The following is a 27,823-nucleotide window of genomic DNA, read 5'->3' as shown; positions in this document are numbered from 1 at the left end:
GCATTGGATTCTTCCGTCCTAAGTGCAGGACCCTGCACTTATCCTTATTGAACCTCATCAGATTTCTTTTGGCCCAATCCTCCAACCTGTCTAGGTCCTTCTGTATCCTATCCCTGCCCTCCAGCGTATCTACCACTCCTCCCAGTTTAGTATCATCTGCAAATTTGCTGAGAGTGCAATCCACACCATCCTCCAGATCATTTATGAAGATATTGAACAAAACCGGCCCCAGGACCGACCCCTGGGGCACTCCACTTGACACCGGCTGCCAACTAGACATGGAGCCATTGATCACTACCCGTTGAGCCCGACAATCTAGCCAGCTTTCTACCCACCTTATAGTGCATTCATCCAGCCCATACTTCCTTAACTTGCTGACAAGAATACTGTGGGAGACCGTGTCAAAAGCTTTGCTAAAGTCAAGAAACAATACATCCACTGCTTTCCCTTCATCCACAGAACCAGTAATCTCATCATAAAAGGCAATTAGATTAGTCAGGCATGACCTTCCCTTGGTGAATCCATGCTGACTGTTCCTGATCACTTTCCTCTCATGCAAGTGCTTCAGGATTGATTCTTTGAGGACCTGCTCCATGATTTTTCCAGGGACTGAGGTGAGGCTGACTGGCCTGTAGTTCCCAGGATCCTCCTTCTTCCCTTTTTTAAAGATTGGCACTACATTAGCCTTTTTCCAGTCATCCGGGACTTCCCCCGTTCGCCACGAGTTTTCAAAGATAATGGCCAAGGGCTCTGCAATCACAGCCGCCAATTCCTTCAGCACTCTCGGATGCAACTCGTCCGGCCCCATGGACTTGTGCACATCCAGCTTTTCTAAATAGTCCCTAACCACCTCTATCTCCACAGAGGGCTGGCCATCTCTTCCCCATTTTGTGATGCCCAGAGCAGCAGTCTGCGAGCTGACTTTGTTAGTGAAAACAGAGGCAAAAAAAGCATTGAGTACATTAGCTTTTTCCACATCCTCTGTCACTAGGTTGCCTCCCTCATTCAGTAAGGGGCCCACACTTTCCTTGGCTTTCTTCTTGTTGCCAACATACCTGAAGAAACCCTTCTTGTTACTCTTGACATCTCTTGCTAGCTGCAGCTCCAGGTGCGATTTGGCCCTCCTGACATCTTTCCTACATGCCCGAGCAATATTTTTATACTCTTCCCTGGTCATATGTACAATACAAGGTTTACAAATAGCCAGAGAGGTTGGGCACATCTTTTAAAAGACAGAAAACACAGAGAAGCATTATTCAACCTTCTCCCCTCTTTGCTAAGATTTAAACTGTGACTTTAAAAGCTTCATGGGGGAATAAGCTATACTGGGATAACCATCTTTATACTTGTATAGCTGTCTACGCTAGGTCTTGTATGGTATAGCTATATCGGGAGGAAAAAAAAAAGTCACACCCCAAACATAGTTGAGGGTGAAACTTGAAAGTTTAGACCAGGCCTTAGGGATCCCAAAGGTATATGCTGTCTGTCATTTGCTGAGCACACTCACTGCATGGGACAGGAGGAGCAAACATGATACAGCATCTTGCTCTTAATACTAAGCCAAAATTCAAGGCTAGCCTCATGTTCTAAAAATCATACATATTACAACACCAGATTTTTTTATTAATTTTTTATTTAAAGTTTTCCTTCAAGAACATCTCCCCCACACCAATCCCTGCTGAGTCCTAACAGATTATACAGAGCACTCACATAGAACTCCAGTCCTTGCCTCAAAGTCAGGAGGCCAGCTGGCCTTCTCGGCCCAATGGCTCCAAACTAAGCAGTCAGAGCCTTACTTCTTTGCATGCCATTGTACATTAACCTGAAAAGAATCACCTGGCTTTTGTTTTCCTTTCATCTTTCTGCAGACTCAGAGATCCTATTGCAAGGAAATATTTATTAAATGCCACATGGTTTTGCAAGATTCAGTTACAATCATCTTGCTGTGCCATAGTCAATAGTTCCAAGTGGCGTTAGGGATACACTGCGTGATAATAGGCCAGGCAACTTCAGTTATACGCAAGGATGCATCCACAGATATGGTCATCTCACAGCAGTGCAGTTCTCTCACATGGAGCTTGCCCTACTCGTGAACAGTACTGGATTGATGGAAACGTAGGATCAAGCTGATATTTCATTTCAATGTAACAGTGTGAAAAGTTAAACTTGATTAATCAAGACTCAGAACAGGTGTATCCCAGTTATAACTAACAATACTATATACAGGAAGAGTTGTAGTTTTCCCCGGCTAGCACTAGCCAATCCCTCCACCTCCTGGCCAGAAAGTATTAGTGTAACCTTGCTAACAGTTCAAGCAAGGCACCACCAGGCCTCCTACATCACACTACACATTAGGGGACCAATCCTGCAACCTTTACAGCAATAAAGATTACAGAACTAGGCCCTAGATGCAGAACCAAGTGTTTGTTACTAACAGTGTCAAGACTGAAGCTACAGCTAGCTAAAAAGACTGAAGACCTTCTAAGTACCCTAGCTCTCTCCATGCCGATGCACGGGAGTAAGGTGCATAAAAACACCTCCTCCCTGCCCTACGCAGATTGCTCACATGGCTTGGCTGTGGGTAGAGAGCAGGTGGGGAGCACTGCTTTGCTCACTGCAACACACCAGCCAGCACAACTGAGTCAGCTCGAAAGGGGGATGGGAGTAAACAGAACTAGGTATAGGACTGGCAGAGCTTACCTCTCCCTTGAGCAAGGATTTCAAGTTACAATACAATTCTTGGTCCAGTCTATGTGCCATCCCCCACTGGGAGCTCATGGTAACTCCACAAACTAGCCCTACATTAGGTGTAACAGGGAAATATGACAAGGGATATGGGACATGAATAAGAGCAGAGAGGGGAGATAAGGATTACACAGCGTGGTCTCAAGGTTAGATTTGCACTTAAATTGTGCTAGTTTGACCTTTTTTAGGCTTAAGAAGTTAAATAGTACAGTGCAAGGCCCTTGGCTGTTGCAGATTCTATTCAATGCGTTAGATATAGATACACACATTTTTTGCCTGGTCACTGAAAACAAGTTTAAGTGAAATAAGTCTGCTCGGGGAGCATCAGGGAGGCACTGGAGCGTTACCAGATCACTGCACTCGAGATGCACCTTTTGCACACACACACACGCAACAGGATTTATACAAGACTTTTTACAGTGGCATTTGTGACCGTGTCACAGATTTGCTTTAGTTTACATGTGAAGCTATTCAGGGTCAACCCAGCTCAGGACTTTGATGGGAGATCACTAAGGAAACCCACAATGTTGCAGAAGATCATGCCTCTGGGGAATAAGCAAGTATTAAACCAATACTCCAGGGCTATGTTAGCAGGCTCCGCACAGCTGGATAAACCATCTTTTCAAAGAAACATCGAAGGAGAGGAGGTTCAGATCACTCACTGGCACAAAAACCTTCTCTATACTAGAAAATTGTACTGCTTTAACTATACCAGTATATAACCTGCACAGCATGGATGCACTTCGACTGGTATCAGGATGCTTATACTGGTATAGTTATCATCATATAGGAAGGGGAATAAGCTATATGAGTATAACTGGTTCCACATTTGGGGATGAACTGCTTTAACTATATTGGGGCGATAGTGTGCGTGTGCATACGAGAGATGCACAATCCTGACACCCCAGTGCAAAAGCCATTTAGAAAAGGCCTCAGAAGATCCCAATACTTACCCTGGCTTAAACCTTCCCCACAAAGTTTAGCTTCAAGTTTGTGGGTTAAATGAATTATAAGATGACTCAGGGGTTAGAGTTTGAGCGATTGTATGTATGGGGGAATAAAAAAACCCAATCAGCATTAACTTTATTCAACAAAATGACAAGAGTACATTTTGTGGACCAGTTTTCACAAGTTATAACTCCTGGGGGAAATTCTGTGAAAGTTTGTTCTTTGTACGAAAACTGAGATAGTGTGATTAGCATTGGACCATCATGTTACATGCTGTGTGTACAAGAGATGTAGGACTAAGAAAAGGTCTATTATAAACTAGTATAATATATTAGAGCCAGCTGAGTTCACATATCTAGCTGGTAAGGAGGTGTAAGTGCTCAGATACTACAACCACCACAGGAAAGACTAAATAAAGTATTCCAAAGATAAACCCATAATCCCTAAATCACTTTGGAAGCCTTCAAACTGAATATAGTCAGAGATCACCCAGAGCCCATTTAGTGTTTCAAAAACATCAACTGACAGAGCAAGTTTATATTTGCTGCCAAGACCATGCAAACGTATGCACAAAGGCTGGGATTACCCTGGACCTTTGGCAATGCTCACCGCACAGCATGTGCTTAACCACTGTCAAGTTTTTTGTAGGCACCATGGCTGAGAAGAGCTATAAAAGGAGGACAATGAGCTGGCTCCGCCAATGTTTGTGGGGAGCTCCTCCCAGGCATGGGGAAAAAGCACAAAGGAGCTGGTCTGAAAGAATAGCAAGTGGACAATGAAGGCTACCATGATTGGCAGAGCACAGGCAGCTGTCAACACCTCACTAGCACGTGAGATGATAGGTAAGATAGGGATAGACTGCAAAGGGCCTTGGAAGTGAAGATAAGTAGCTTATGTTTGATGGGATGGAGAAAGGGGAACCAGTGGAGGGCTGACGTGGTCAAAGAGACAGGCCAGAAAGTGATTTTTACAGCAGGTCTTTCAAAGCAGCATTGTGAATGGATATGAGCAGGGCAAGAAGGGATTTCTCAAGGCCAGAGAAGAGGACACAAGAGAATGACACTAACTTGGAAATGATGGGTAAAAACTGTGCCCAATGTCTGCTGATTTTAGTGAAGAAAGCTATCCAAGTGCAGAGTGCAATAAAGCCTCAGACATTAGTTCCACTATCACAGCCACTTGAGAAGCAGAAAGATAATATGGAGAGCAGGAGGGAGTGGTACATTCACTAGTCTGAAACCTCTGTTTCCGGTCTGATGCCGCTTACTTGACATGGCAGCCTCTACTTCAATAGTGATCTAGCTTACCTGTTTTCATCAGGAGATCTCAGAGTGTTTTCACTATCCCTATTTTACAGGTGGAGAAACTGAGGCAGAGGGGACATAACTTGCCCAAGGTTATATAGGCGGCTGGGGCAGAGCAAGGAGTTGAATCCAGTCCTGTGCCCTGCTCTATCCATTAGGTTGCTTAAAGCAACATACAACAAAAGTACTATGAAAAGAGGGCAGGCTTGTTTTCAGTAAGGTAAAACACCCACTCTGAGCAATGCTAATTCTGGAGAGGCTTTACGGGCTTTACTGGTGTCCACTGTTCCTGTGGGGACAGGTTTGGAGCTCCCTCAACCATAGTTACCCCCTCCCCACCAATATTCTATGACATCAAGTTGTGACCCTACTGAAAGATTTCGCCATGGACAGGGTGTACTAACACTAATGCACTCAAGTGCACACAGGGATCAGTGCCCTGTTTGCTCCTGGAGAAGCTAGTAGAAAAATTTGTACTTGTGTGGAACAATAAATGCACTACACTAATTACTGCAATAACTGGGTGTGTCAGCACACAGTGAAAACCAGATAAGGAAGCTAACTCCTTGTTGCCAGAGTCAAAAGGAAGCTTGCTGTCAGACTTGTGAGAACGAGATTAGAGGAAGAGAGCAGAAAAACAAGATGTTTGGAAGGGGCGTGTAAGAAAGCTACTGAAAAATCCATCCTGTCAAGTGTTTACTTAAGCTAACGCTGCCAGGAAAGGTACAGAAACAGAAAGTGATATTATGGTCACATAAAGGGCAGGCAAGAATTTGATGGTTAACAGACCCATAAGAGACAAAATTTCACATCCTGTTCTTTTTGGTCCAATTAAGATACTGCTGACAGTATACATTACCCCCACCAGTCCAGCAGCACTTGGGGCTGGACTAAGGGTACTCTGTGCATGTTAGTATATTTTTATTTTAAGAGGCTATTTAGGGATGTTGGTGGAGGAGGGATTTCTAAGCCACTGATGAATGGCAGCTTAGATTTATGGCCATCTGGCCCTCAACTAAATAACCACCAGCATGACATTGATGGTGCTGCATTATGATTGTTAGTGCCAGAACTGGAAGTCATTGTCCTGAAGACAAATGCAAGGAAAGCCATGATATTCTCATTTAACACCGCAGCTTCAAGAAACGGCAGATATCTTGGATAGAAGAAATACTAACACATGGACCCTGTATCCTCAGTTACAAGGCTTCCAACTGAAATGGATTTTTCACGAGCCAAAATTATCCAAAAACAGGAAAGAACAGATGAAAGTCTATGCCGAAAGTCTGCAAGACTAGGAAAAAAATGTTAGTGCCCAGAGAAGTTTTAAAAGCAGGAAATATAAAACCTGTGACCCCTCAATCCCTAGAGCAAGAACCCATTTTAAATATCATACATGCAAAGTTTGGGGTTTTTAAAAAAAGCAATTTAACATACATTTGCTTTTTTAAACACCAAGTTTGCTTCCCTGTGAGAAGCAGACACGTTTCCGTTTTATGCAATATCTGTTCATGCCTGGAGGCACTTGCCACAAACAGTGGCACACTATTAGCACACCACGCGGACAGAGTTGGATCATTCATAACTGAGAATTAAACCTCCAATTCTCAGTTGCAACTCAGCAGAGTTTGAGAGGCAATCAGTTTAGCTTGGGTATCCAAGGTTTAATCCTTAACCTAGGGACATTGTTAAATTAGAAGAGCTAAATTATAACCCATCCACTGTTCTAAACACCACGTGCATGTTGAATCTTTACTCCGCACTGTACCTGCATGGTCTTGCTTATTCGTCTGCTTTCTAAAATTACGCTTATAACACTTGAACACCTACGTTAATATTCAAAGTGCCTTACAAACATTAATCCTCACATCTCTGAAGAAGTCACATTTAACAGAGGGAAAAGAAATTTGTCCAACACCACACTGCAAATCAGTTGCAGTGCTGGGATTAGAACAGAGGTCGGCAACTGGTTGGCCAGCCCTCTGTGGAGATGGAGGTGGTTAGGGACTATTTAGAAAAGCTGGACGTGCACAAGTCCATGGGGCCGGATGAGTTGCATCCGAGAGTGCTGAAGGAATTGGCGGCTGTGATTGCAGAGCCCTTGGCCATTATCTTTGAAAACTCGTGGCGAACGGGGGAAGTCCCGGATGACTGGAAAAAGGCTAATGTCGTGCCAATCTTTAAAAAAGGGAAGAAGGAGGATCCTGGGAACTACAGGCCAGTCAGCCTCACCGCAGTCCCTGGAAAAATCATGGAGCAGGTCCTCAAAGAATCAATCCTGAAGCACTTGCATGAGAGGAAAGTGATCAGGAACAGTCAGCATGGATTCACCAAGGGAAGGTCATGCCTGACTAATCTAATTGCCTTTTATGATGAGATTACTGGTTCTGTGGATGAAGGGAAAGCAGTGGATGTATTGTTTCTTGACTTTAGCAAAGCTTTTGACACGGTCTCCCACAGTATTCTTGTCAGCAAGTTAAGGAAGTATGGGCTGGATGAATGCACTATAAGGTGGGTAGAAAGCTGGCTAGATTGTCGGGCTCAACGGGTAGTGATCAATGGCTCCATGTCTAGTTGGCAGCCGGTGTCAAGTGGAGTGCCCCAGGGGTCGGTCCTGGGGCCGGTTTTGTTCAATATCTCCATAAATGATCTGGAGGATGGTGTGGATTGCACTCTCAGCAAATCTGCGGATGATACTAAACTGGGAGGAGTGGTAGATACGCTGGAGGGCAGGGATAGGATACAGAAGGACCTAGACAGGTTGGAGGATTGGGCCAAAAGAAATCTGATGAGGTTCAATAAGGATAAGTGCAGGGTCCTACACTTAGGATGGAAGAATCCAATGCACCGCTACAGACTAGGGACCGAATGGCTAGGCAGCAGTTCTGCGGAAAAGGACCTAGGGGTGACAGTGGACGAGAAGCTGGATATGAGTCAGCAGTGTGCCCTTGTTGCCAAGAAGGCCAATGGCATTTTGGGATGTATAAGTAGGGGCATAGCGAGCAGATCGAGGGACGTGATCGTTCCCCTCTATTCGACACTGGTGAGGCCTCATCTGGAGTACTGTGTCCAGTTTTGGGCCCCACACTACAAGAAGGATGTGGAAAAATTGGAAAGAGTCTAGCGGAGGGCAACAAAAATGATTAGGGGACTGGAACACATGACTTATGAGGAGATGCTGAGGGAACTGGGGATGTTTAGTCTACGGAAGAGAAGAATGAGGGGGGATTTGATAGCTGCTTTCAACTACCTGAAAGGGGGTTCCAAAGAGGATGGCTCTAGACTGTTCTCAATGGTAGCAGATGACAGAACGAGGAGTAATGGTCTCAAGTTGCAATGGGGGAGGTTTAGATTGGATATTAGGAAAAACTTTTTCACTAAGAGGGTGGTGAAACACTGGAATGCGTTACCTAGGGAGGTGGTAGAATCTCCTTCCTTAGAGGTTTTTAAGGTCAGGCTTGACAAAGCCCTGGCTGGGATGATTTAACTGGGAATTGGTCCTGCTTCGAGCAGGGGGTTGGACTAGATGACCTTCTAGGGTCCCTTCCAACCCTGATATTCTATGATTCTATGAACCTATGGCCCGCATGCCAAACACGGCACATGAGCCAATTTTTAATGGCACGCTGCTGTCTGCTGGACCCGGGCAGACAGTGGTGTGCCACTAAAAATCCTGCCCGGCCTGCTCTTTTCCGCCCCCTGCCCACCGCTCTCTCCTTGCAGGGCAGGCAAGCTTCCCACTCCCTCCGCCTCTTCCCCCAGCGTGCTGGGTTCCTGTCCCTCCTCCTCTCTCTCCCTGCTGCCGATGAGCTGACAGCCCTTGCCAGAGGTGGGAGAGGTATAAGCGGGAGCCGCAGCACGCTCTCTGCTCCAGGACCTTGGGGAAGGGGGTGGAATCAGGGCATATCCCCTCCAGCCTCCTGCTGTGAGCTGCTCAGGGTAGGGGGCTGGGAACACCCCCACGACTCCAGCCCACACCCCCAGCCCTCTGCCCTGACCCCTGCACCCCCCCACATACCCCAGCCCTCTGCCCTGACCCCCCTCACACACCCCCAGCCCCATGCCCTGACCCCTGGCCCCCCCCCCAACCCCAGCCCTGACTCCGGCACCCCCCACACATACCCAGCCCCCCAACCCCCTGCCCTGACTCCTGCACCCTCCTCACACACCCTCAGCCCCCTGCCCTGACTCCTGCACCCCCACACATATACCCAGCCCCCCCATGCCCTGACTCCTGCACCCCCCACATCCCCACTCCCACCCTGAGCACCAATCGGGAGCTCCTGCACCCCGCCCCCCCCCACACATTCCCACCTGCACCCCTTGCACCAAATGGGAGCTGCCCAGGTAAGCGCTCCACACCCAAACCTCCTGCCCCAATCCTGAGCCCCCTCCCTCATTCTAGCTCCTGGCCAGACCCTGCACCCCAACCCCCAGCCTGCTCCTTCACCCCCAGCCCTGTTCTCAGCACACTCCCACCCTCATCTCAGTGCAGAGAGAGGAAGAGAATGGCTAGAACCTGGGAGAAGGTAGGTACCTACTGAATGTGGACAGGGCTGGGATTCCGGGCCAGCAGCCGGGACCCTGGCTGGCAGGAGCCGGCAGATGGAACCCCAGACCGGCAGCGGGCTGAGCCGCTCAGCCCACTGCCAGTCTGGGGTTCTGGCTACCTGCCCCTTGCCAGCCGGGGTCCCGGCCACAGGCCCTGCTCAGCCCGCTGCCGGCCTAGGTGAACGGAACCCCAGGCCAGCAACGGGCTGAGCGGGCCGGTGGCGTAAGATCAGCATTTTAATTTTAAATGAAGCTTCTTAAACATTTTGAAAATCTTGTTTACATACAACAATAGTTTAGTTATATAATATATAGACTTGTATAGAGAGAGACCTCCTAAAAACGTTAAAATGTATTACTGGCACGCAAAACCTTGAATTAAAGTGAATAAATGAAGACTCGGCACACCACTTCTAAAAGGTTGCCGACCCCAGGATTAGAACCTAGGACTGCAGACTCCCAACTCTTGTACTCATCCCTCCAGCCCATTAGAAGGCAATTACTATAAAAACAGTGGCCTGGCTGGCTAGCAAAGATTTTAAATCACACGGTTAACCAAGCTGTGCAGCTATGTAACCAGTTTGCCCATCCAAATAACATCTTGATCAATTTCTCTGATTTGAGGACCACGGTTTTATGTTACCAAAAGGCTCCAGAAACCAACTATGGATTTTAGAAGTGTCAATATGGAGATTACATTAAAGAGTTAGCAGTTGACATCTACAAGCAAGTTCGCTCTCAGGTATGGCTGCTTGCCAGTTACCAGCAGCCTAGCCATGGAAACAGGGGCCAGAGGGAATTACATAAATATGAAGTTGTTTAGAAAAGCAGGATATGAAGGTTATTTCAGCTGACCTGACCTCTGTTTCCATGGCTAACAGCAGGCACAATTCAGCTGCTGACTTCCAGTTTTCTACCACTTGTGGCTCAACTGTTGTATCTGTAGAAAAGAGGCACCAGGTTTTTAATTATTACCCATAAGCCCTAACCTTGCACACAAGGTTGCTCCTGGAGCAAGATCACAAGAGAGCAAGAACTTGTGTACATTTTAGCTGCTGGTGGCTTACAAAGTTCTAGGAGGGCGGCTTCAAAATCAGCTGATGATTTTTAGAAGCCTTCTGCTCCTGCAGTATGTGAAACATCAAACAAAGGACAAGAGTGTTAGAATACTTAATACTCTCTGAACTTCTTACACTTTACAAATACATTCCAGAAACATTTTCCAAGAAGTATCTAGTGCCAGATAACCCTGAGAAATGCAGGTAAGGGTTTTTGCTTACGCTAACAAGAACTATACACCTTGGATAGCGTTCTGGCTTACACGGAGGCCTAGTCACAAGAAATTGTGATGAAATTCCATGGCATGTAGTGTGCAGGAGGTGAGACCAGAGGATCTAATGGTCTCATCTGACCTTAAGCTCTATCGATGTGTTTATATAAAGAAAAAACGTAACTCTTATTTTAGAACTGGTCACAGCCAGCACACAGCCTGCTTTAGTGTGTATATATATTTAAAAAAAAAGGGCGGGGGGGAGGGCGGATGAGATTTTTGAAAAGCCCAGCATGCCCTGAAGTTATTCACAGGACACTTGCAACAGATTGCTCTCAGTTTATTACCAGGTCAGTGTTTTGTCTTGAACATCCCTTGAAGGATGTGTTAAGTAGGGTCTGTGGACGGGCAAATCCACCACCTTTTAAAGAAGTCTGTTGTGGGGCTCATATGTAGTCATATGTATCAAAAGGATGAGTGTTATGACGCCTACTCACTTTACTGTAAATTAGGTTATAAGACTAAGATGCATGTGTAGCAGTTTAGAAGTTCTATATGCCACCTTTTAAAATAATTTATTCCACATAACAGAAAAACTGCATGAAAAATACACAACTTTCTTCTTAAATTACTGCTGTGCCAAATGGCACATAATCCAAAATTATGTAGTTTTGTTCTTTCAGAGTTAAGTGCTCTCTGCGTCAATAATTAAACACAGAAGGCCTTGACTGGGAGCAGTTGTGTATTTTGGTGCCCCACCCCCACAATCCTAGGAAAAACGCCCATTGTTTAAAAAACAAAAAAAAAAAAAAACCAACCCTTGTTTATTTAAGAGGGAGACCAAAATTTGGCTTTCCTCCCATCCGAAAGCCTTTTGGCCAAATACCATCCCAGAGATAGATAGAGCTATGTATTCTGGCTGTATGAGACCACTACCGAAATTTCACAGGTATTTAATATTGACATGCATATCTGTTGAGGGCAGATTTGCTATCAAAAGCGCAACATTTATGAAAAGGGGAATAAATGAGCGAGTTCTGGTTTGTGGGATGTTTGTTCTGTTGTTCATTATAGTTCACTGAACAGGAACTGAAATCCTGTTCTGTTGCTTTGTATCTCAAGGGACATGTAGATCTCTCAGTGCAATCTCTATAAATTCCTATGACACTAGCAGATCTGAATTACTCAGAAATCTCGCTACATATGCCAGATTAAGAGGGACATGCAGTAGGCTTTCAGAACTCCAGTTCTCTACACACACTTCTGGGTCTCAGTTAACTGCCTCTCCAGAGCTTGGCCAGAGATGAGAAGGCAAAGCAGACTTTCCTTACACATGAGGCAGAAGATTACCTCCTAGCCCCACCAACCATTCCTTCCTAGTGGCAGTGTTTTTAATTTCACATTTTATAAAACTGTAAGACTACACAGTGTACAGCAACAGCTGCCTTAGTTCAATGTCTATTATTAGCTTCTCACAATTACTCCACAGACTTCCCAGTGATACTTCCCTTGGTAATGGCTCCTAGCAATTACCATCCAACTGACAGCATTCTGCAGTCCAAATTCAGGCCTGCTGAAGAGGGATTTAAGTGACACTTATGGCAAATAGAGTTGCACACATTTATATATGGTTGAATATGGCCTTCTAATAGGGCTACAAGTTTCAGTGTATAATAATTTAACACAGGGAACGTGGCCAAAATTTGATTGTATTCTGATGGCCATTAGCCCAAAGCTACGTGTATGTTAGTGACAGATTTTGAAGTGGCATGCTCCCCGATACTAACTCTGGGTAGACTAACGTCCACTACAGTTCTGCACCTTTAAACCTTATAACAGTTAGCTTCTTAAGTTAGTTGCTTGAGGGAAAGTTAAGAAATGGCTGGTAGAAAGATCACTGCTCACCACAATGGGGGATTTGAACCAGTCCCATCACCAGGTTGTAGTGCCAGGCTGAATTTTTTAGCCACATTTCTGCCATCCAAACGGTGTTATAAGAACAACTCTAAAGCAGAGTCAGTGTACTTACACATAGAACAAATACAGCAGCATCGAGCACAATTACACATTAATACTGGAATGGACAAAGATCAGAATTTGAACTCAACTCCCTCCTCCCTGCTCTCCCTACATTTCATCACAAAGGAAAAGCAGCAGCTGAGCAAAAGGGGGGATTCCCAAGAAAGGTAACTCCTCCTCTTCATATCCAGGTTTGATTCCCGAAGTGGAATACCCAATATTGACGGAATGCTCTGGGCTTGTCAGATTCAATCCAGAACAAAGACGAATCATATTGTTTCGCTACTGCTCAGCTAAATGCTGTTGATTCTTTTCGCAAAAGCAGACGTAGAACTGATGATTCATGATTCACAGGCTCTTCGTGCCACATTCCCTCTGGACATTTGCACTTACCTGAACATGCTATTTGACTCACACACACATGCACACACAGAGGCGATGAAGCAACAATATCCTGGGGCAGGTGCTCCTCCTTACCTTATGTACACTTTTGGGATTTTCCAGCCAAGCATAGTACATTTCCTCCACATAGTTCGAACTAGTCCCACTCAAAAATGGCTCAGCAGCAACAGGTGCACTGTAGCACCTGATTTGTTGAAACGTCCGTGGTGCTGCCGGCTTGTGTTGAGAAATTGTCTTAACAGTCTGTGAGGCCGTCAACGGCCTCAATTTAGCAGCACAAGTCCTTAAGTGAAACATTTTTGTCCTGTAGCCGCTCACAAGCTCCTGTTGGTATAGGAATAAGAAGCATTTTAGACATTACAAAAGAACAATGCACAGTATACAAAGAGAAATCAACCTAATAACCACCTAGCTGTTATTTAGCATTTTTCATCCATAGATCTTAAAGTCCTTCTCAAAGATCAGTCTCAATCTCCATTTTACAGATGGGGAAATGGAGGCACAGAGAGGTCACCCAGCAGACCAGTAGCAGAGCCACTAACATGTCCTAGTGCAATGCTCCATCCATGAGGCCACACTGCATCCCCTACATAATCTGATTTCTAATTTGGCTACTTGAAACCAATAGTTTAATACAGGTACTGGCATTGCATAACTACTAATTTAAGATATGGACTAGTATCCCTTTGGGTTATCACCCCAGCAAGTCGCAGCCAGTCATTAGGGGAAGGGAATTTAAAGCAGGAAATGGAATAGCTTTTTTTTTTTTTTTTTTTTTTTTTTGGGGGGGGGGGTAGTTATCACTTATGGCTTTGAACCAAACATGTAAATTTGTCAATCAAACCTAACATCAACTTTTTTTCTCCCCTATTTTGTTTTCAGTTTACATCAGGTGCAACTGAATTTAATATCTTAACTTGTAAGTTCCACAGTTATCAAGTAGGACTACATTGTGAACAGATGTTCTATTTTTTTTCTAATGACAGCTGACAAAAGGAGAAAGATCTGATCATTTATACTCATCGGGGCACAGGAATGGAGGAGGGAAATCTTGGCTGTAAATTTGATCAGAGAAAGCTGGTCACTAGGTTCCTGACTAAGACCACCAGAAGCAAGGTTAGAGAAGAGATAAGGATGATTATAAACAAAGGGGATGGTGGGGAAAAGGGATTTATTGACAGGAGCAGGCACCCCACCAGAGAATGTACTTATAACTAATGGGAAGCAGTTGCTGCAAAGTGGTTATTTCATGCAGTTAAGACTGCCACTCAGACAGCAACACTTCTGATGAACTTTATTCCCATTCCCACCTCTCTGCAGTTCTCTTCACCTTTTTGCCCTTACTAGTGTTCACTTCTGAAATAGGGAAAAAACAGTCCTTCCTTGCAGCACAGTGCATGCATGGCATTTCACAGCATGTGCTCCATTGTTCCCTACTTGCACTAGGAAGAGGTCCTTAAAGCTTCAGAGCAAAAAATTATCAGCTATCATCAGGCAAAATTAAAGGAGTTACATGTGAGAAGTATAAAAGGACAAAGTCTTAATGGATTTGCTGACCAACTAAGAATGCTGAGAGATAGCTAGAAACCCATATTTCCACTTTTTGAGAGTGGAGGACTGGAATTCAGAGGTTATCTCTTCACTGAAAAAAATAAAAGGTTCCATTTTAACATCTCAAAGCAAAATCCTAGTGGAGACAAGACAAAAATATTTCTTGCCTTTGTGTAGCTACATGGAGGTAAACTCCAGGTGGAGAGGAGAGATCATAGGGTTGACCACAAGTAGCTACCTTGATGTAAAAACTACCTGTGCCTTTTCTCCATTAGGATTTTACATCAAGACAGTGATCTCAACATTTAAAAAAAAAAAAAAATGTAGTTTTTTTTTTTTTTTTTTTTTTTTGCAGTGAAGACTTAGCTTTAGTTAGCCAGACTCCTAAAGTTATTTTATGCCTAAAGCATATTGGATGATTTAGTTGGGGATTGGTCCTGCTTTGAGCAAGGGGTTGGACTAGATGACCTCCTGAGGTCCCTTCCAACCCTGATATTCTATGATTCTATGATATTAATTCAGCTGAGAAGGTACTATAATTATCAAGTCAACTTCAAAAAAGCTTCAGATAATTTCTGGTCCTTCTGCCAATACCTTTTACAGTTGCCTTTTCCCATTTTAAAAAAAGGAAATTTTTTCAATGGGAGTGGATGGAACACATTTGAAAATCTGGCCCTTACACCTTTGCTCACCTCACCAGCTATTCCTGTTAACATTTCAAATCAAGTGCTTGAGATAAACACTCACTCCCCTTTAAAAAAGAATGACTGTGCAAAAGTTATGACGGCATCTAGTTGCACAGATAAAACAACTGAATGTGTTAGCAAAGCTATCATTAGGCCGCAGAATACCAAGCAGTTTTTTTTTTTTTTTTTTTTAACCCATCTTAAGGAGAAGAAAGGCAGTGACCACTCAGACTATGTCTACACTACCATGGTAAATCAACCTATGCTACGCAACTCCAGCTACGTGAATAACGTAGCTGGAGTCGACATACCTTAGGTCAAGTTACCACGGGGTCTACACTCCGGGGGGTCAACGGGAGAAAATCTCCCATCAACTTACCTTACTCTTCTTGTCCGAGGTAGAGTACAGGGATTGACTGGAGAGCGATCTGCAATTGATCTGGCGGGTCTTTACTAGACCCGCTAAATCGACCGCCAGCGTAACGATCTCGGAGCATTGATCCCTACAGTAGTGTAGAACTGCCCTCAGTGACCTTCCTAAGACAGTGACACACGAGCTGGGAATTACTTCCTGGAAATTACTTCCACAGTATACTGGCTTGCAAGTTTGAAAAAAATGTTTGGAGGAAGATGGGGAGGAGATTGTGGTTAAGCCTTTGGTTTACAAAACATTCACAAAAAAAACCCCTAAGTTTGTTCACTGAGTGCCCATTAAATGGACATCAAAACAAATCTATCCCTAGCTGAGCATTGGCAACGTTTGTCTGGCAGCTGGATTTTAGCGCTCAATGTCACATTTTGTCAGTTCCAATCTAATGTGAAGACGATGTACTCAAACAGTGCACAACTCTCCATCACAGCCAAAGCCACAAGAAAACAACTTCAGTTACATGAACCCAGCTTAGACACATTTTCCATTATCCCCTTTCCTATTTAGCAGGCACTGGCTGAGAGTTTAAACTAGTTAACTGGAACAGCACTTTTTCTTCCAAATACAATTTTGCTGCATTGCTCATTCAGCAATCATTGTGCTTTTGGCCCAAATTCAATCAAGTGCTAGTTGAAAAGTATAGTACCTTTCTTGCTATGCACCCATCACAGCACTATTAAAAAGGGAGCTCATGAAGACAAAGAACATAGGTCATGGAACTGAATGCCTCAGGAAACTTGTGACAGGATACAGAGTGGTCGGTCACATTAGCAAATGACACCTGTGAAATGAGTTAGGGCCTCAGTTCTGCTCCTAGGAGGCAGGTGTTCACATCAAAGGCTCCTAGCAACAGGTTCCTTTGTTAGAGGTCTCAGAACAGGGACTAAGAACTGAAAGGCCACAACCCTACGCTGTATCTTCACTAGGAAAAAAGGTATGCTCTTAATTTGAGTTAGCTAAGTGGTGGTGAAGATAAGGTAGGCTGCAGTTTCTCACATGACTTTAGCACATAAGTATAAACCCTAAACTCCCTACCAGTCTATGGCTATGTCTTCTCTGACAGAAAGGAGTGGCATCTTACAGCAAAATAACCCACTCTAACCCGCTTCCCCACACTTTCTTTGGCAGTGAAAACATAGCCTTTAAGTTGACTTGCTAACTGGTATGAAAAACTACAAACTGCCCTGTCTTCACTAGGATTTTACCTCATGGAAGTTACCTCATGCCGAGAGGCTTATGGACCAACTTTTCATAGAGTAGCCTCTAATTTAGGTGCCCAACCTAAGGGCTTGGCTACACTTGTGAGTTACAGCGCATTAAAGGAGCCCTGGGTGCACTAGCTCACTACCTGTCCACACTGCGGCGCCAGCGTGGACGCCCTGGTCCGTTAGTGCACTCTGATCGGTGTCCAGAAGTGTCCCACAATGCCTGTGCTAGCCTCTCTGGTCATCACTTTGAACTCTACTGCCCTGCCCTCAGGTGACCAACCGTCAGACACGCCCTTTAAATTCTCTGGGAATTTTGAAAATCCCCTTCCTGTTTGCTCAGCCAGGCATGGAGTGCTCTTGGTGAATCTTTCCAGGTGACCATGCCTCCACGCGCCAGGCGATCCCCCAGTATGGAGCAATGGTGAGGTGCTGGACCTCATCAGTGTTTGGGGGGAGGAAGCTGTCCAGTCCCAGCTGAGCTCCAGCTGTAGGAATTACAATACCTTCGGGCAGATATCAAGGGACATGATGGAAAGGGGCCATGAGCGGGACACACTGCAGTGCAGGATTAAAGTAAAGGAGCTGTGGAATGCCTACAGCAAAGCCCGCGAGGAAAACAGCCGCTCCGGTGCTGCCCCTGTGACTTGCCATTTCTACAAAGAGCTGGACGCAATACTTGGGGCCAACCCCACCTCCACTCCGAGTACCACTATGGACACTTCAGAGCCCAGTTCAACAAGGTGGGAGGAGGAGGAGGAGCAGCAGAAAAGTGGGAGTGAGGGTGCTGAGGTGGAGGAAGACACCCCGGAATCCCTAGATTCACGCAGTCAGGAGCCAGGAGGAAGGTAGCCAGTCGTGGCAGCTAGTGCTGGGGGAAGGACAAACACCAGAGGAGGTTCCCGGTAAGCAGCTTTTATTTTGGGAAGGAAGTTATTTGGTGCAGGCTCTTGGGGCGAGGAGAGTTAGGGCTGAATGCATGCCTAGATGCAGAATAGGGCGTTGACGTGCTCACATCGCGGTAATCGGCCTCAGTGATCTCTTCAAAGGTCTCATCCAGAACTTGGGCAATGCGCTTGCGCAGATTTCTCGGGAGAGCCACCGTGCTCCTTGTCCCAGTAAGGCTAACTTATCCAAGCCACTGGGCCGTGAGGAGCAGGGGGGACCATTGTTGCACACAGGCAAGCTGCATATGGGCCAGGGCGGAAACCGCATAGCAGCAGAAGACCCTCCCTTGCTTCCCAGGTCACCCTCAGCAGCGAGATATCTTCCAGGATGAACTCCTGTGGAAAATGTGGGGACAGTGTTCAGTATAGGGCCCCCTGCTACTGTTGGCTCTCCCCAAGGCACAGAAACCCAGAGGACAGTACAGCCGTGAAACAATCAGTCATGCTTGACCCTGTGCTTACTCACCATTTTGGGGCTCCTGTGGATTATGTGCACTCGCTTTGGGACGGGCAAATTATGCTATTGTGTAGACTGTGCTTGCCCTTAAGTACGGGGGAATCATTGCTCTATCTGGTGTGAACAATGCTGCCTCTGTTAAGTGTTGCATTTTGCCTTTACAGATGCAACCTTGAGATCTCAGGGGTCCGTGTTATCACTGGCCAAAAGACTCCGAAGAATCAGAAAGATACCACGTAGAAGCAAGGAAGACATGTTGCATGAAGTAATGCAGCATTCAAGTAATGAAAATCAAAAAGTGCAGGAGTGGCGGGACAGTGAAAGGAGGATCAGCCAGCAGAATGAGGGGCGCCAGCACAAAAGTGCGGTGCTCCGGCGGCAAAGCACGGATCAGCTGATAAGCATAATGGAGCGCCAAGCGGACTCGATCCAGGAGCTTGTAGCCATGCAGGTGGAACACTACCATGCCCGCCCCCCCCCCGCAGCCTTTGTCGCAAAACTCTTTTCCTTGTGCCCCCATGTCACCTCTGTGGCAAATGATGGGTCTTGCGCTTTGGGGGGGGGGTGTTCAGGGCACCGTTTCTTGCCCCTGAACTGGGGTATTAACTGCCCCACTAGCGTCCTAGAGCAGGGAGTGGAGAGAGAGGGACCCAGGCGCACCCTCTACTCCGGGTCCCAGTGCAGGGGCCCTAGGGATAGCAGTAAACCACTAGAACTAGTGGTTCCTTCCCCTGGGCTACTTCCCTCTCCTGCCCTCCAGCTTGCGGGGCTTCCTGCCCTCCCTCTGCACAAACCAGCTGTCCCTTTACCTAGGGTCTTGGTCTTCTTAGCTCACTGCAGCACTTCTCCAAACTCTCCTCTGCTTCAACTCCTCCAAACTGCTCTCTGCTCCAACACCAATCCTGCTTCAACTCCTCCTCTTGTCTGATTGAAGCAGGAGGGTTTTATCATGTGACTGGCTTCAGGTGCTTTAATTTATAGCAAACTTTCTTCCCTGTACAGGGAATAAAGGCTCCCTTCTAACACTCTCCTGCAGCCCTCTGGCCATGCTGTATCACACCTCCAACCCACTTTCCCCAACATCTGGGTTCTTACTGCCATCAGCTGCCTCCAACACCTGTAGCTTCACCACCCAGCCCTGAAAACTATGACCCTTACCCTCTGCACTCAACCCCCATCACCATGCAGTATAGCCATCCTGAAGTGCAGCACTCATTGCACAGCACACCAGACAGGAAGGCTGAGTATGATAACAGGACATACGCAAATCTGTGATTGTACCGTTCCCCACCCCACCCCCTTGCCCTTTCCATTTCCCAAGCAGTTGTGTTTCTTTTCAATAAATGGATTTTTTGGCTTTGAAAACATTATTTATTATTGCATAAAGTAAGATACCTTAGCTCAGGAAAGAAACAGGTACTGCAAGTCAGCGTAGCAAACACAGATTCCTACTAACATTGGAACCACTGCACTTCACTCCTGTGCAGGGCACCAGACATTACTGGTGGCTTTCAGCCTCAAATTGGTCCCTCAAGACATCCCTAATCCTTGCAGCCCCACGCTGGGCCCCTCTAATAGCCCTGCTCTCTGGCTGTTCAAATTCAGCCTCCAGATGTTGAACCTCCGAGTTCCATGCCCAAGTGAATCTTTCACCCTTCCCTTCACAAATGTTATGAAGGGTACAGCATGCGGATATAACCACAGGGACGCTGTCATCGGCCAGGTCCAGCTTGCCATACAGAGAGCGCCAACGGCCCTTTAAACTGCCAAAAGCACACTCCACAGCCATTCTGCACCGGCTCAGCCTGTTGTTGAACCGCTCCTTGCTGCTGTCAAGGCTCCCTGTGTAGGGTTTCATGAGCCACGGCATTAAAGGGTAAGTGGGGTCTCCAAGGATCACAATAGGCATTTCGACTTCCCCTACAGTGATCTTCCGGTCTGGGAAGAAAGTCCCGACTTGCAGCTTCCTGAACAGGCCTGTGTTCCAAAAGATGCATGCGTCATGCACCTTTCCAGGCCAGCCTGCGTTAATGTCAATGAAACGCCCATGGTGATCCACAAGCTCCTGGAGAATCATAGAGAAATACCCCTTCCGATTTATGTACTCGGAGGCTAGGTGGGCTGGTGCCAGAATTGGAATGTGTGCCATCTATCGCCCCTCCACAGTTAGGGAAACCCATTTGTGCAAAGCCATCCACAATGTCATGCACATTATCCGGAGCCAGGGTTCTTCTGAGCAGGATGCGATTAATGGCCCTGCAAACTTGCATCAACATGATTCCAACGGTTGACTTCCCCACTCCAAACTGCTTAGCGACCGATCGGTAGCTGTCTGGAGTTGCCAGCTTCCAGATTGCAATAGCCACCCGCTTCTCCATCGTCAAGGCAGCTCTCAATCTCGTGTCCTTGTGCTGCAGGGTGGGGGCAAGCTCCTCACACAGTCCCATGAAAGTGGCTTTTCTCATCCGAAAGTTCTGCAGCCACTGCTCGTCATCCCAGACTTGCATGACGATGTGATCCTACCACTCAGTGCTTGTTTCCTGAGCCCAAATGTGGTGTTCCACAGTGGTGAGCATGCCCATGAATGCCAAACGCAAACTTGCGTCATATGCGTTACTTGAGTCGATATCATCGTCTGAGCCCTCACTGTCACTTTGGATCATAAGGGATAACTCGACTGCCAAACGTGACGTGCTGGTGAGACTCGTCAGCATACTCCTCAGCAGTTTGGGCTCCATTCCCGCAGACCGAAAGGTAAGACAGAGCACGCAGTACAAAAAACGTTGAAAGATGGCACCAAATGTGGACGGAAGCACAGGGATTGCTGGGATGCGAACCGATGCATGACGGGGTGTTAGGACAGGACCCAGAATGCCCTGCAACCCCCGCCCCCTTCCCACAAGGCACAGCGCCAGAATGGGAAGAGGTGCTCTGTGGGATAGCTGCCCATAATGCACTGCTCCCAATGCTGCTTCAAGTGCAGCAAATGTGGCCACACCAGTGCACTTGTTCCTGTCAGCGTGGACAGACTGCAGCGCTTTCCCTATTGCGCTCTCTGAAGACGGGTTTAACTCAAAGCGCTCTACATCTGCAAGTGTAGCCATGTCCTAAGACATTTTGGATCTGACTTTCAAAGATGCTGAGCACTTACAGTGCTCAATGACTGCTGTGAGAGCTCAACATCTCTGAAAGTCAGGTCTAAGCATTCCAATTAGAACCTGTCTAATGTGACAAGCTTGTCTTGTGTGAGACACCTTTGTACAATTGCATAACAAAAACTTTGGCTAAAATCATAGTGTCACAATTGATTAAAGAAACTGGCCTGTAATTACTACATAGTCCAAGTTCTTTCCCAGGTTTAGGAATAACTGAAATAACAGCTTCTGTTAGAATAGGTGAGAGAGTTTGCTCATTCTTGGCCACACTGAACATATTCAGTAATCTAGGTGTTAAAGTTTCAGAGAACTTTTTGTAAAATTCAATTGGGAATCCATCTGCTCCAGGCCTCTTTCCAACCTTCATTTCTTTCATAGCCTGAGTAATTTCTGCAATTTCTAGAGAAGCATCAGAAAGTTCTTTCTGAGAGTCAGAACTGTGACAGAGACAATCCACTAAAAAAGTCAACTAGGGTATCTTTACTGATTCCCCTTTTGGCCATAGTTTTGAATAAAATTGTTTATTAATATCTGACTGTTGTATATAATTTATTGCTACTATCACAAATAGCAGCGATCTTATTTCTATTAGTCTTTTGCTTATTCGTATGCCAACAGCTCACCAACTCTCTTGCCAGATTCCCAATGGTTTTGCTTCAAACACAATAAAACAAAAAAGGCAGCCTTTTGGGACACAATTTATTGATTTCATATCTGCGATTGATGGGGGTTCTGAGTCTCTCAGTGAAGGAGGTAGAAACAAGCAATAGCTATTCTTAATAACTCCAAGTGTAGACACTCTTATTTTGGAACAAAAGTGCCTTGCTCCTGTTTAGCTTAACCCCGTTTAAAATAGGGACAGGGCACTCTTGTTCCAAAATAACAATGCCTACACATGGAGTTATTCAGGAACAACTCTGTGTATACAAGTCCTTATTAGGCTCCTAAGAATTGAGGTATCCATTGGCTTAGAAGGGATCTGTCCAGCTCCAAATAGTGTGCTTGAGCTTGTCTATATACAGAAGCTTCACAGGTTTAACTTGAATCAGCTTAGTTACATCATTATAACTTCTGTCTGTAGGGACTCATTGGTTTAAAATGAGATACTTCAGTTTAGCTTGTGTCTGTAAGTTTACTGATACAAGATAAACTGATAAACTGGTGCAGCTTTGTGTCTAAACTCTTAACTAAAACAGTATTAAAACATACAACAAGAAAAGGAGTACTTGTGGCACCTTAGAGACTAACCAATTTATTTGAGCATAAGCTTTCGTGAGCTACAGCTCACTTCATAGGATGCATGCAGTGAATGTCTTCTGCAGTTTCCACAGTATGCATCCGATGAAGTGAGCTGTAGCTCACGAAAGCTTATGCTCAAATAAATTGGTTAGTCTCTAAGGTGCCACAAGTACTCCTTTTCTTTTTGCGAATACAGACTAACACGGCTGTTACTCAAAAAACATACAACGTATCACACATACAACTTTCTGTGTGGGCAAGGCTGCAGCGTTAAAGCTGGATTTGAACTCACAATTTCCCCAATTCCCTGTTTTTAGTGGTTTTCGCTGAAAGATCAATGAATGAGAATATTCATAATAAACCTAGTGTTCAAACTATGCAAGAACATACTATTAAACAATGTAGATTAAGCTACTAATTTAGCCTCAAAGCACCCAGAAGAGTCAATGAAACCTGCCATTGAAAACAGATACTTCGGAATTGTTTTTAGTTAAATCAGAACCAAGCCAAACAAACAGATGATTTAAATAGAATTAATGTTTGATTAGAGGAAAATCAGGCTGCTAAGTAAGTGCAATGAACCCAATGTATCTAAGAATCAGAGTAACAGGAAAGAAAAAATCTTGAAGTGTCTGAGTTTTGCTAACATTTGTTAAATATTTTGAGACTGCTAAGTGCAGTTATTAGTTTTAAAAACACAGGTTCCTTACGAGGTGACCAAATGATGGTTGTATTTTTTTTATATTGGTAAAAACTATTAATTTGCACTTTTTTGTTGAAAGGGACCGAGGCTGTCTGAGTATGTTTACCATTAACTACTGCTGTAGAGTGCCATTTTATTGTTAAAGATGGTATGTACTTATTCAAGGTCACCTCGAACTGTTCGGTCAGGAGCTATGACAACTAAGCATAGTGCTACCAGGAAATGGAGTGAGTTTTTCCTCCACTCAGCTAGGGCTGAAAATTCATTTGAAGTTAAAAAAAAAAAAAATGCACAAAGAAAGTCAGTCCAGTCAAGTTCCCAATAACTAAAACCCTGACACACACATTCAGTGCAACCCCACTAAACAAACTGATCCAGACGTGATGGGACAGTAGTTTCTAAACAACTACAGAACACATGCTATCAGTTTGTTTAACCTTAAGCTTTTCGGTAGTGCCTACTGAAAAAAAGACAGATTCCTGACAATTAGCTCTTACAACCAGGACTAATAAAGTAAATGACAAGGTAAAAATGACCCCCAAAAAATCTTGACCACTTCTCTTCAAAATATTGAAGAGTTTTTCCGCAGAACATTCTGTCTAAATGAGGCTCCTGATCACATTTATCCTATAGGAATCTATGCAGGTCATAGCTTTCTGCCCTCAAGATACAATCGCTGAGCTGTTTAGTATTATTATAAAGTGAATGGTGCACATTCATCCAAGGTATAACTCCCCTGAAGTCAACAGGGTTTAAACCAAGAATGATTTATCTGTATGAGAACAAAACTTTTCAACTTTATTAAAAGGCAAAGCAAGCATATTCTATTCTGTGTATAAAACTGGCACTTGCATTCCTCCCCACTGTCAGCATATGTCCACCTCTTTGTGCAAGCCATTTCTGATATCCAAAGACAAACTATGTCTTCACTACAAGTTAACACAGGCTCTTACGTGGGTTTTAGTCCAAGGCCTCCTACTACCCACACACAAAAACTTTTGACCCAGATTTGGAGGTTTTTTGGGCCTGCACTACCGTATCTGGTTGAGGATACAGGTCAGAACCCTGGTTCTGCTTTAATTCAGACTGCAACCTGCTCATTGGGTAGTATGGATCTAGCTGTAACTCAAGTTATTTAACTTAAGTGCTGACAGTCCTCCTATACCATCCCACAATTCCCTCAGGGGTGTATTTTCCTATCTTTCTACCCACTCCCCTCTTCTGCACCAGCACACAGTGCTTATATACACTAGTTTGGCATTTAAACCCATTCCACACAGCCCACAAGCACCTGAATAGTGATGTCATCCTCATCCCAGCATGCGACTACCTGGCCAGAGGTTCACATCACAGAGCGCTGCAGCTTAGCGCAGTGCTAAGAACCATGGGATACACCCCCACAAATCCTATCACTTAACCCAGGTTACTGAAACATCAGAGTAGATGCAGCTCATCAGTCTGACTTGAGTGTGGTTTCTCAGGGTGGATGCTCACATGCAACCTTGGCCAATCTAGGTTCCCAGATCTGTGTTAACTGCAGTGAGGACATACCTTCTGTGTATAATGAGTGTCTTACATTCAACTCCCTATCAGATTTTTAAATCAAAATCATGACATCAAGCAGTGAAGAGCAGTAATTCAAGCAGTAAGAATACTTTTCATACCAACCCTACACCTCCCTGACTTGAGCCAATTAAACCTGCTGAATATCACTATTAGAATTCTCTTTTTCAAATAGGCCAAGTGGGCATGAAGGGACATTTAACAGCATTCACTGAAGATTATGACTATGGCCAAGTCTATACTACAGACATATATACTGGTATAACTACATTGCTTAGGGGTATGAAAAAACCACACCACTGAGCAACACAGGTTTAAGCCCCAGTGTACACAGCACTATGTCAACGGAAGAGTTTCTCCCACCAACACAGCTACCTCTCGCGAAGGTGGATTAATTACGCTGCTTCTCCCACCAATTACGCTGCTTCTCCCGCCGGCGCAGTAGCATCTTCATGTGCAGTGCGACAGCAGAGCAGCTGCACAGGAAGACAAGCACTGACTCACACAATAGTTAATGCCCAGAAGGGTCAGGACTGGACCAGCAGCTTCCTTTTTGCCCTATCAGTTTCCAATGCTTGCTAGGAGGTGCCAGGCAGAGAAGCAGGGCACATTCCCCAGAGGTTGGAATTTGTTTACATGAAAGAGTTTAAGTCATGCAAAAGAGGAAATGGAGGTCATAGCCTTGGTAAGTGTGTTAGATAACTTCTAGCAAGGCAAAATCCACCAACTATAGGTCAACATGAAGGTGAGTAGGGTACCCACAAGCATGCTCCTTGGGAAAGGCCCGAGGGAGCAGGCTGGCACCCACCCCCAAGGGGTGAGAAGCCAAAGGACTCTGGGCTTCTCACCACGATACTGACCACAGACGAACTTTTAGATTGACCTCTGGCTAGGAGGTACCTGATGTCATGGAAGCTGTTCCTGCCACCATCTGACCGCTAAGAGAAAGGGCCTCTCCCACCTCCAGGCACAAAGACCCCCCGGGAGGGGAGAGACACGGGCTCTGCACTACTAGGCCGCAGCACTGCTGCGGCGGAGGGGAACTGCTTCCCCACGAACCGGTCCCGTGCCTGTCCCTGAGGTGCCCAGCCACAGCGCCATGCGGGAAAGGGCAGCACGGCTGAGGGCCGAGCCCCGATGGGACCGGGCAGAGCTGGCCGGGCGCTCGGGCTCCAGCCCTGGCCCGGCCCCTGACTCGCTCTGTGCCTCAGTTTCCCCGCCTGCGCGAGGGGGGTGACGATGCCGGCTCCCTCTCCAGGGAGCAGGGGCGAGACCCCGCAGGGGCGAGAGGACCCCCGCCCCAGCTCCCTCCACGTGGGGCTGCGCGCTCCTGACACCACGGGGCTGGGGTCTCGGCCACTCGCGGCTGCGGCCCCGCCCCCCGCCATCCAATCAGCGAGCGGCCCCGCCTCAGCTCCCGCCCGACGGCCCGACCTAGCCCCAGCGGGGATGGCAGCGCGCCGCCTCCTTATTGGCCACTGCTGCCGTCACTCCCCGTGACCCCACCCGCCCCTCGGCTGAGGCGCCCGAGCGGCGGCGCCAAGGGCACTCCGGGGGCAGGGGCACGAGGCGGCGCCCGGCGCCCTGCTCCCCGCAGACGGGCTGCCGAGCCCGGTCGGCGCCCTCCCCCGCAAGCCACTCGGTACCTGCTGGCGCGTCCGGCCCGCCCGCCCGCGGTTGTGCTCTGACAGCGGCCGCCGCTGTGCGCGCCAACTACCGCGACCCCGCCCCCTGCGCCCTGCGTCACCGCGCCGCCGCGCCCACTCCCAGGTCACGTGTCGGGGATTCGCCCTTGACCCGCCCGGTGGTGATGCGCTGGGTTCCCCGCCTATGCGTGAGGGCCCGCCTCGACACCACGTGACCAAAGCGAGGCGGGGGGGCCAAGGGGTGGGTGGAGAACATGGAGGGCGGTAGGTGGTGGTGCGGTGGGTGCAGGGCAGTGGAGGTGGTTGGTGATGGGGGCAGATGCAGGATTAGGTGGGGTGGGTGGTGATGGGGTGGGTGCAGGGCAGTGGAGGTGGTTGGTGATGGGGGCAGATGCAGGATTAGGTGGGGTGGGTGGTGATGGGGTGGGTGCAGGGCAGTGGAGGTGGTTGGTGATGGAGGGCAGATGCAGGATTAGATGGGGCTGGGTGGTGGAGCGGTGGGTGCAGGGCAGTGGAGGTGGTTGGTGATGGGGGGCAGATGCAGGATTAGGTGGGGTGGGTAGTGATGGGGTGGGTGCAGGGCAGTGGAGGTGGTTGGTGATGGAGGGCAGATGCAGGATTAGGTGGGGCTGGGTGGTGATGGGGTGGGTGCAGGGCACTGGAGGTGGTTGGTGATGGGGGGCAGATGCAGGATTAGATGGGGTGAGTAATGATGGGGTGGGTGCAGGGTACTGGAGGTGGTTGGTGATGCGGGGGCATAGGTGGGAGGGGGTGCTAGGCACTGGTGGGGATGGGGTGGAGGCATCAGTCAAGCCTGAGTGATGGTTCTGGGCACAGAGGATTGGGACAGTTTAGCCCTTGCCAGTTCACCCACTTCAGGAAAGCTCTTTAGCTGGCCATGCCAGCACCATGCACTGCTGCCTGTATGTCTGAACCAGGTTCTGCAGAATGGCTGCGGGGTACCCTCACAGCCTGGCCAGGGAGATCCAAAGCACTTACCAA

At 46.7% G+C, this 27,823-nt stretch overlaps 2 protein-coding genes across 10 annotated transcripts in view; one reads left to right on the top strand and one right to left on the bottom strand.

Annotated features, from left to right (window-relative positions):
• Positions 1-26,978, bottom strand: part of OGDH (oxoglutarate dehydrogenase) — a 134,512-nt gene extending 107,534 nt beyond the window's left edge. For 2 of the 9 annotated variants that reach the window (XM_037886460.2, XM_037886463.2), the window contains exons 1-2: positions 26,822-26,927; positions 13,315-13,563 (exon numbers count right to left, since the gene is read on the bottom strand). In XM_037886460.2, coding sequence (XP_037742388.1) covers positions 13,315-13,536 — 222 coding nt within the window. In that variant the 5' untranslated portion in view covers positions 13,537-13,563; positions 26,822-26,927. Of the gene's footprint in view, positions 1-13,314; positions 13,564-15,855; positions 15,977-26,075; positions 26,498-26,821 lie in introns of those variants that run through there. The other 7 variants (XM_037886465.2, XM_037886461.2, XM_043536567.1 and 4 more) reach the window with 7 other exon arrangements.
• LOC122463856 lies at positions 17,271-27,036 on the top strand. The gene is made up of 3 exons (XM_043536170.1): positions 17,271-17,385; positions 18,680-19,081; positions 26,867-27,036. The coding sequence occupies exons 1-3, from the start codon at positions 17,331-17,333 to the stop codon at positions 27,034-27,036; spliced, it is 627 nt and encodes a 208-aa protein (XP_043392105.1). The 5' UTR covers positions 17,271-17,330.
• Positions 27,037-27,823: the final 787 nt, after the last annotated feature.

Source organism: Chelonia mydas, chromosome 26, assembly GCF_015237465.2.
Source record: "Chelonia mydas isolate rCheMyd1 chromosome 26, rCheMyd1.pri.v2, whole genome shotgun sequence".
Taxonomy (NCBI): Eukaryota; Metazoa; Chordata; order Testudines; family Cheloniidae; genus Chelonia; species Chelonia mydas.
The sequence above is the reverse complement of the archived record's forward strand: the minus strand, read 5'-3'. Positions and strand labels throughout refer to the sequence as shown.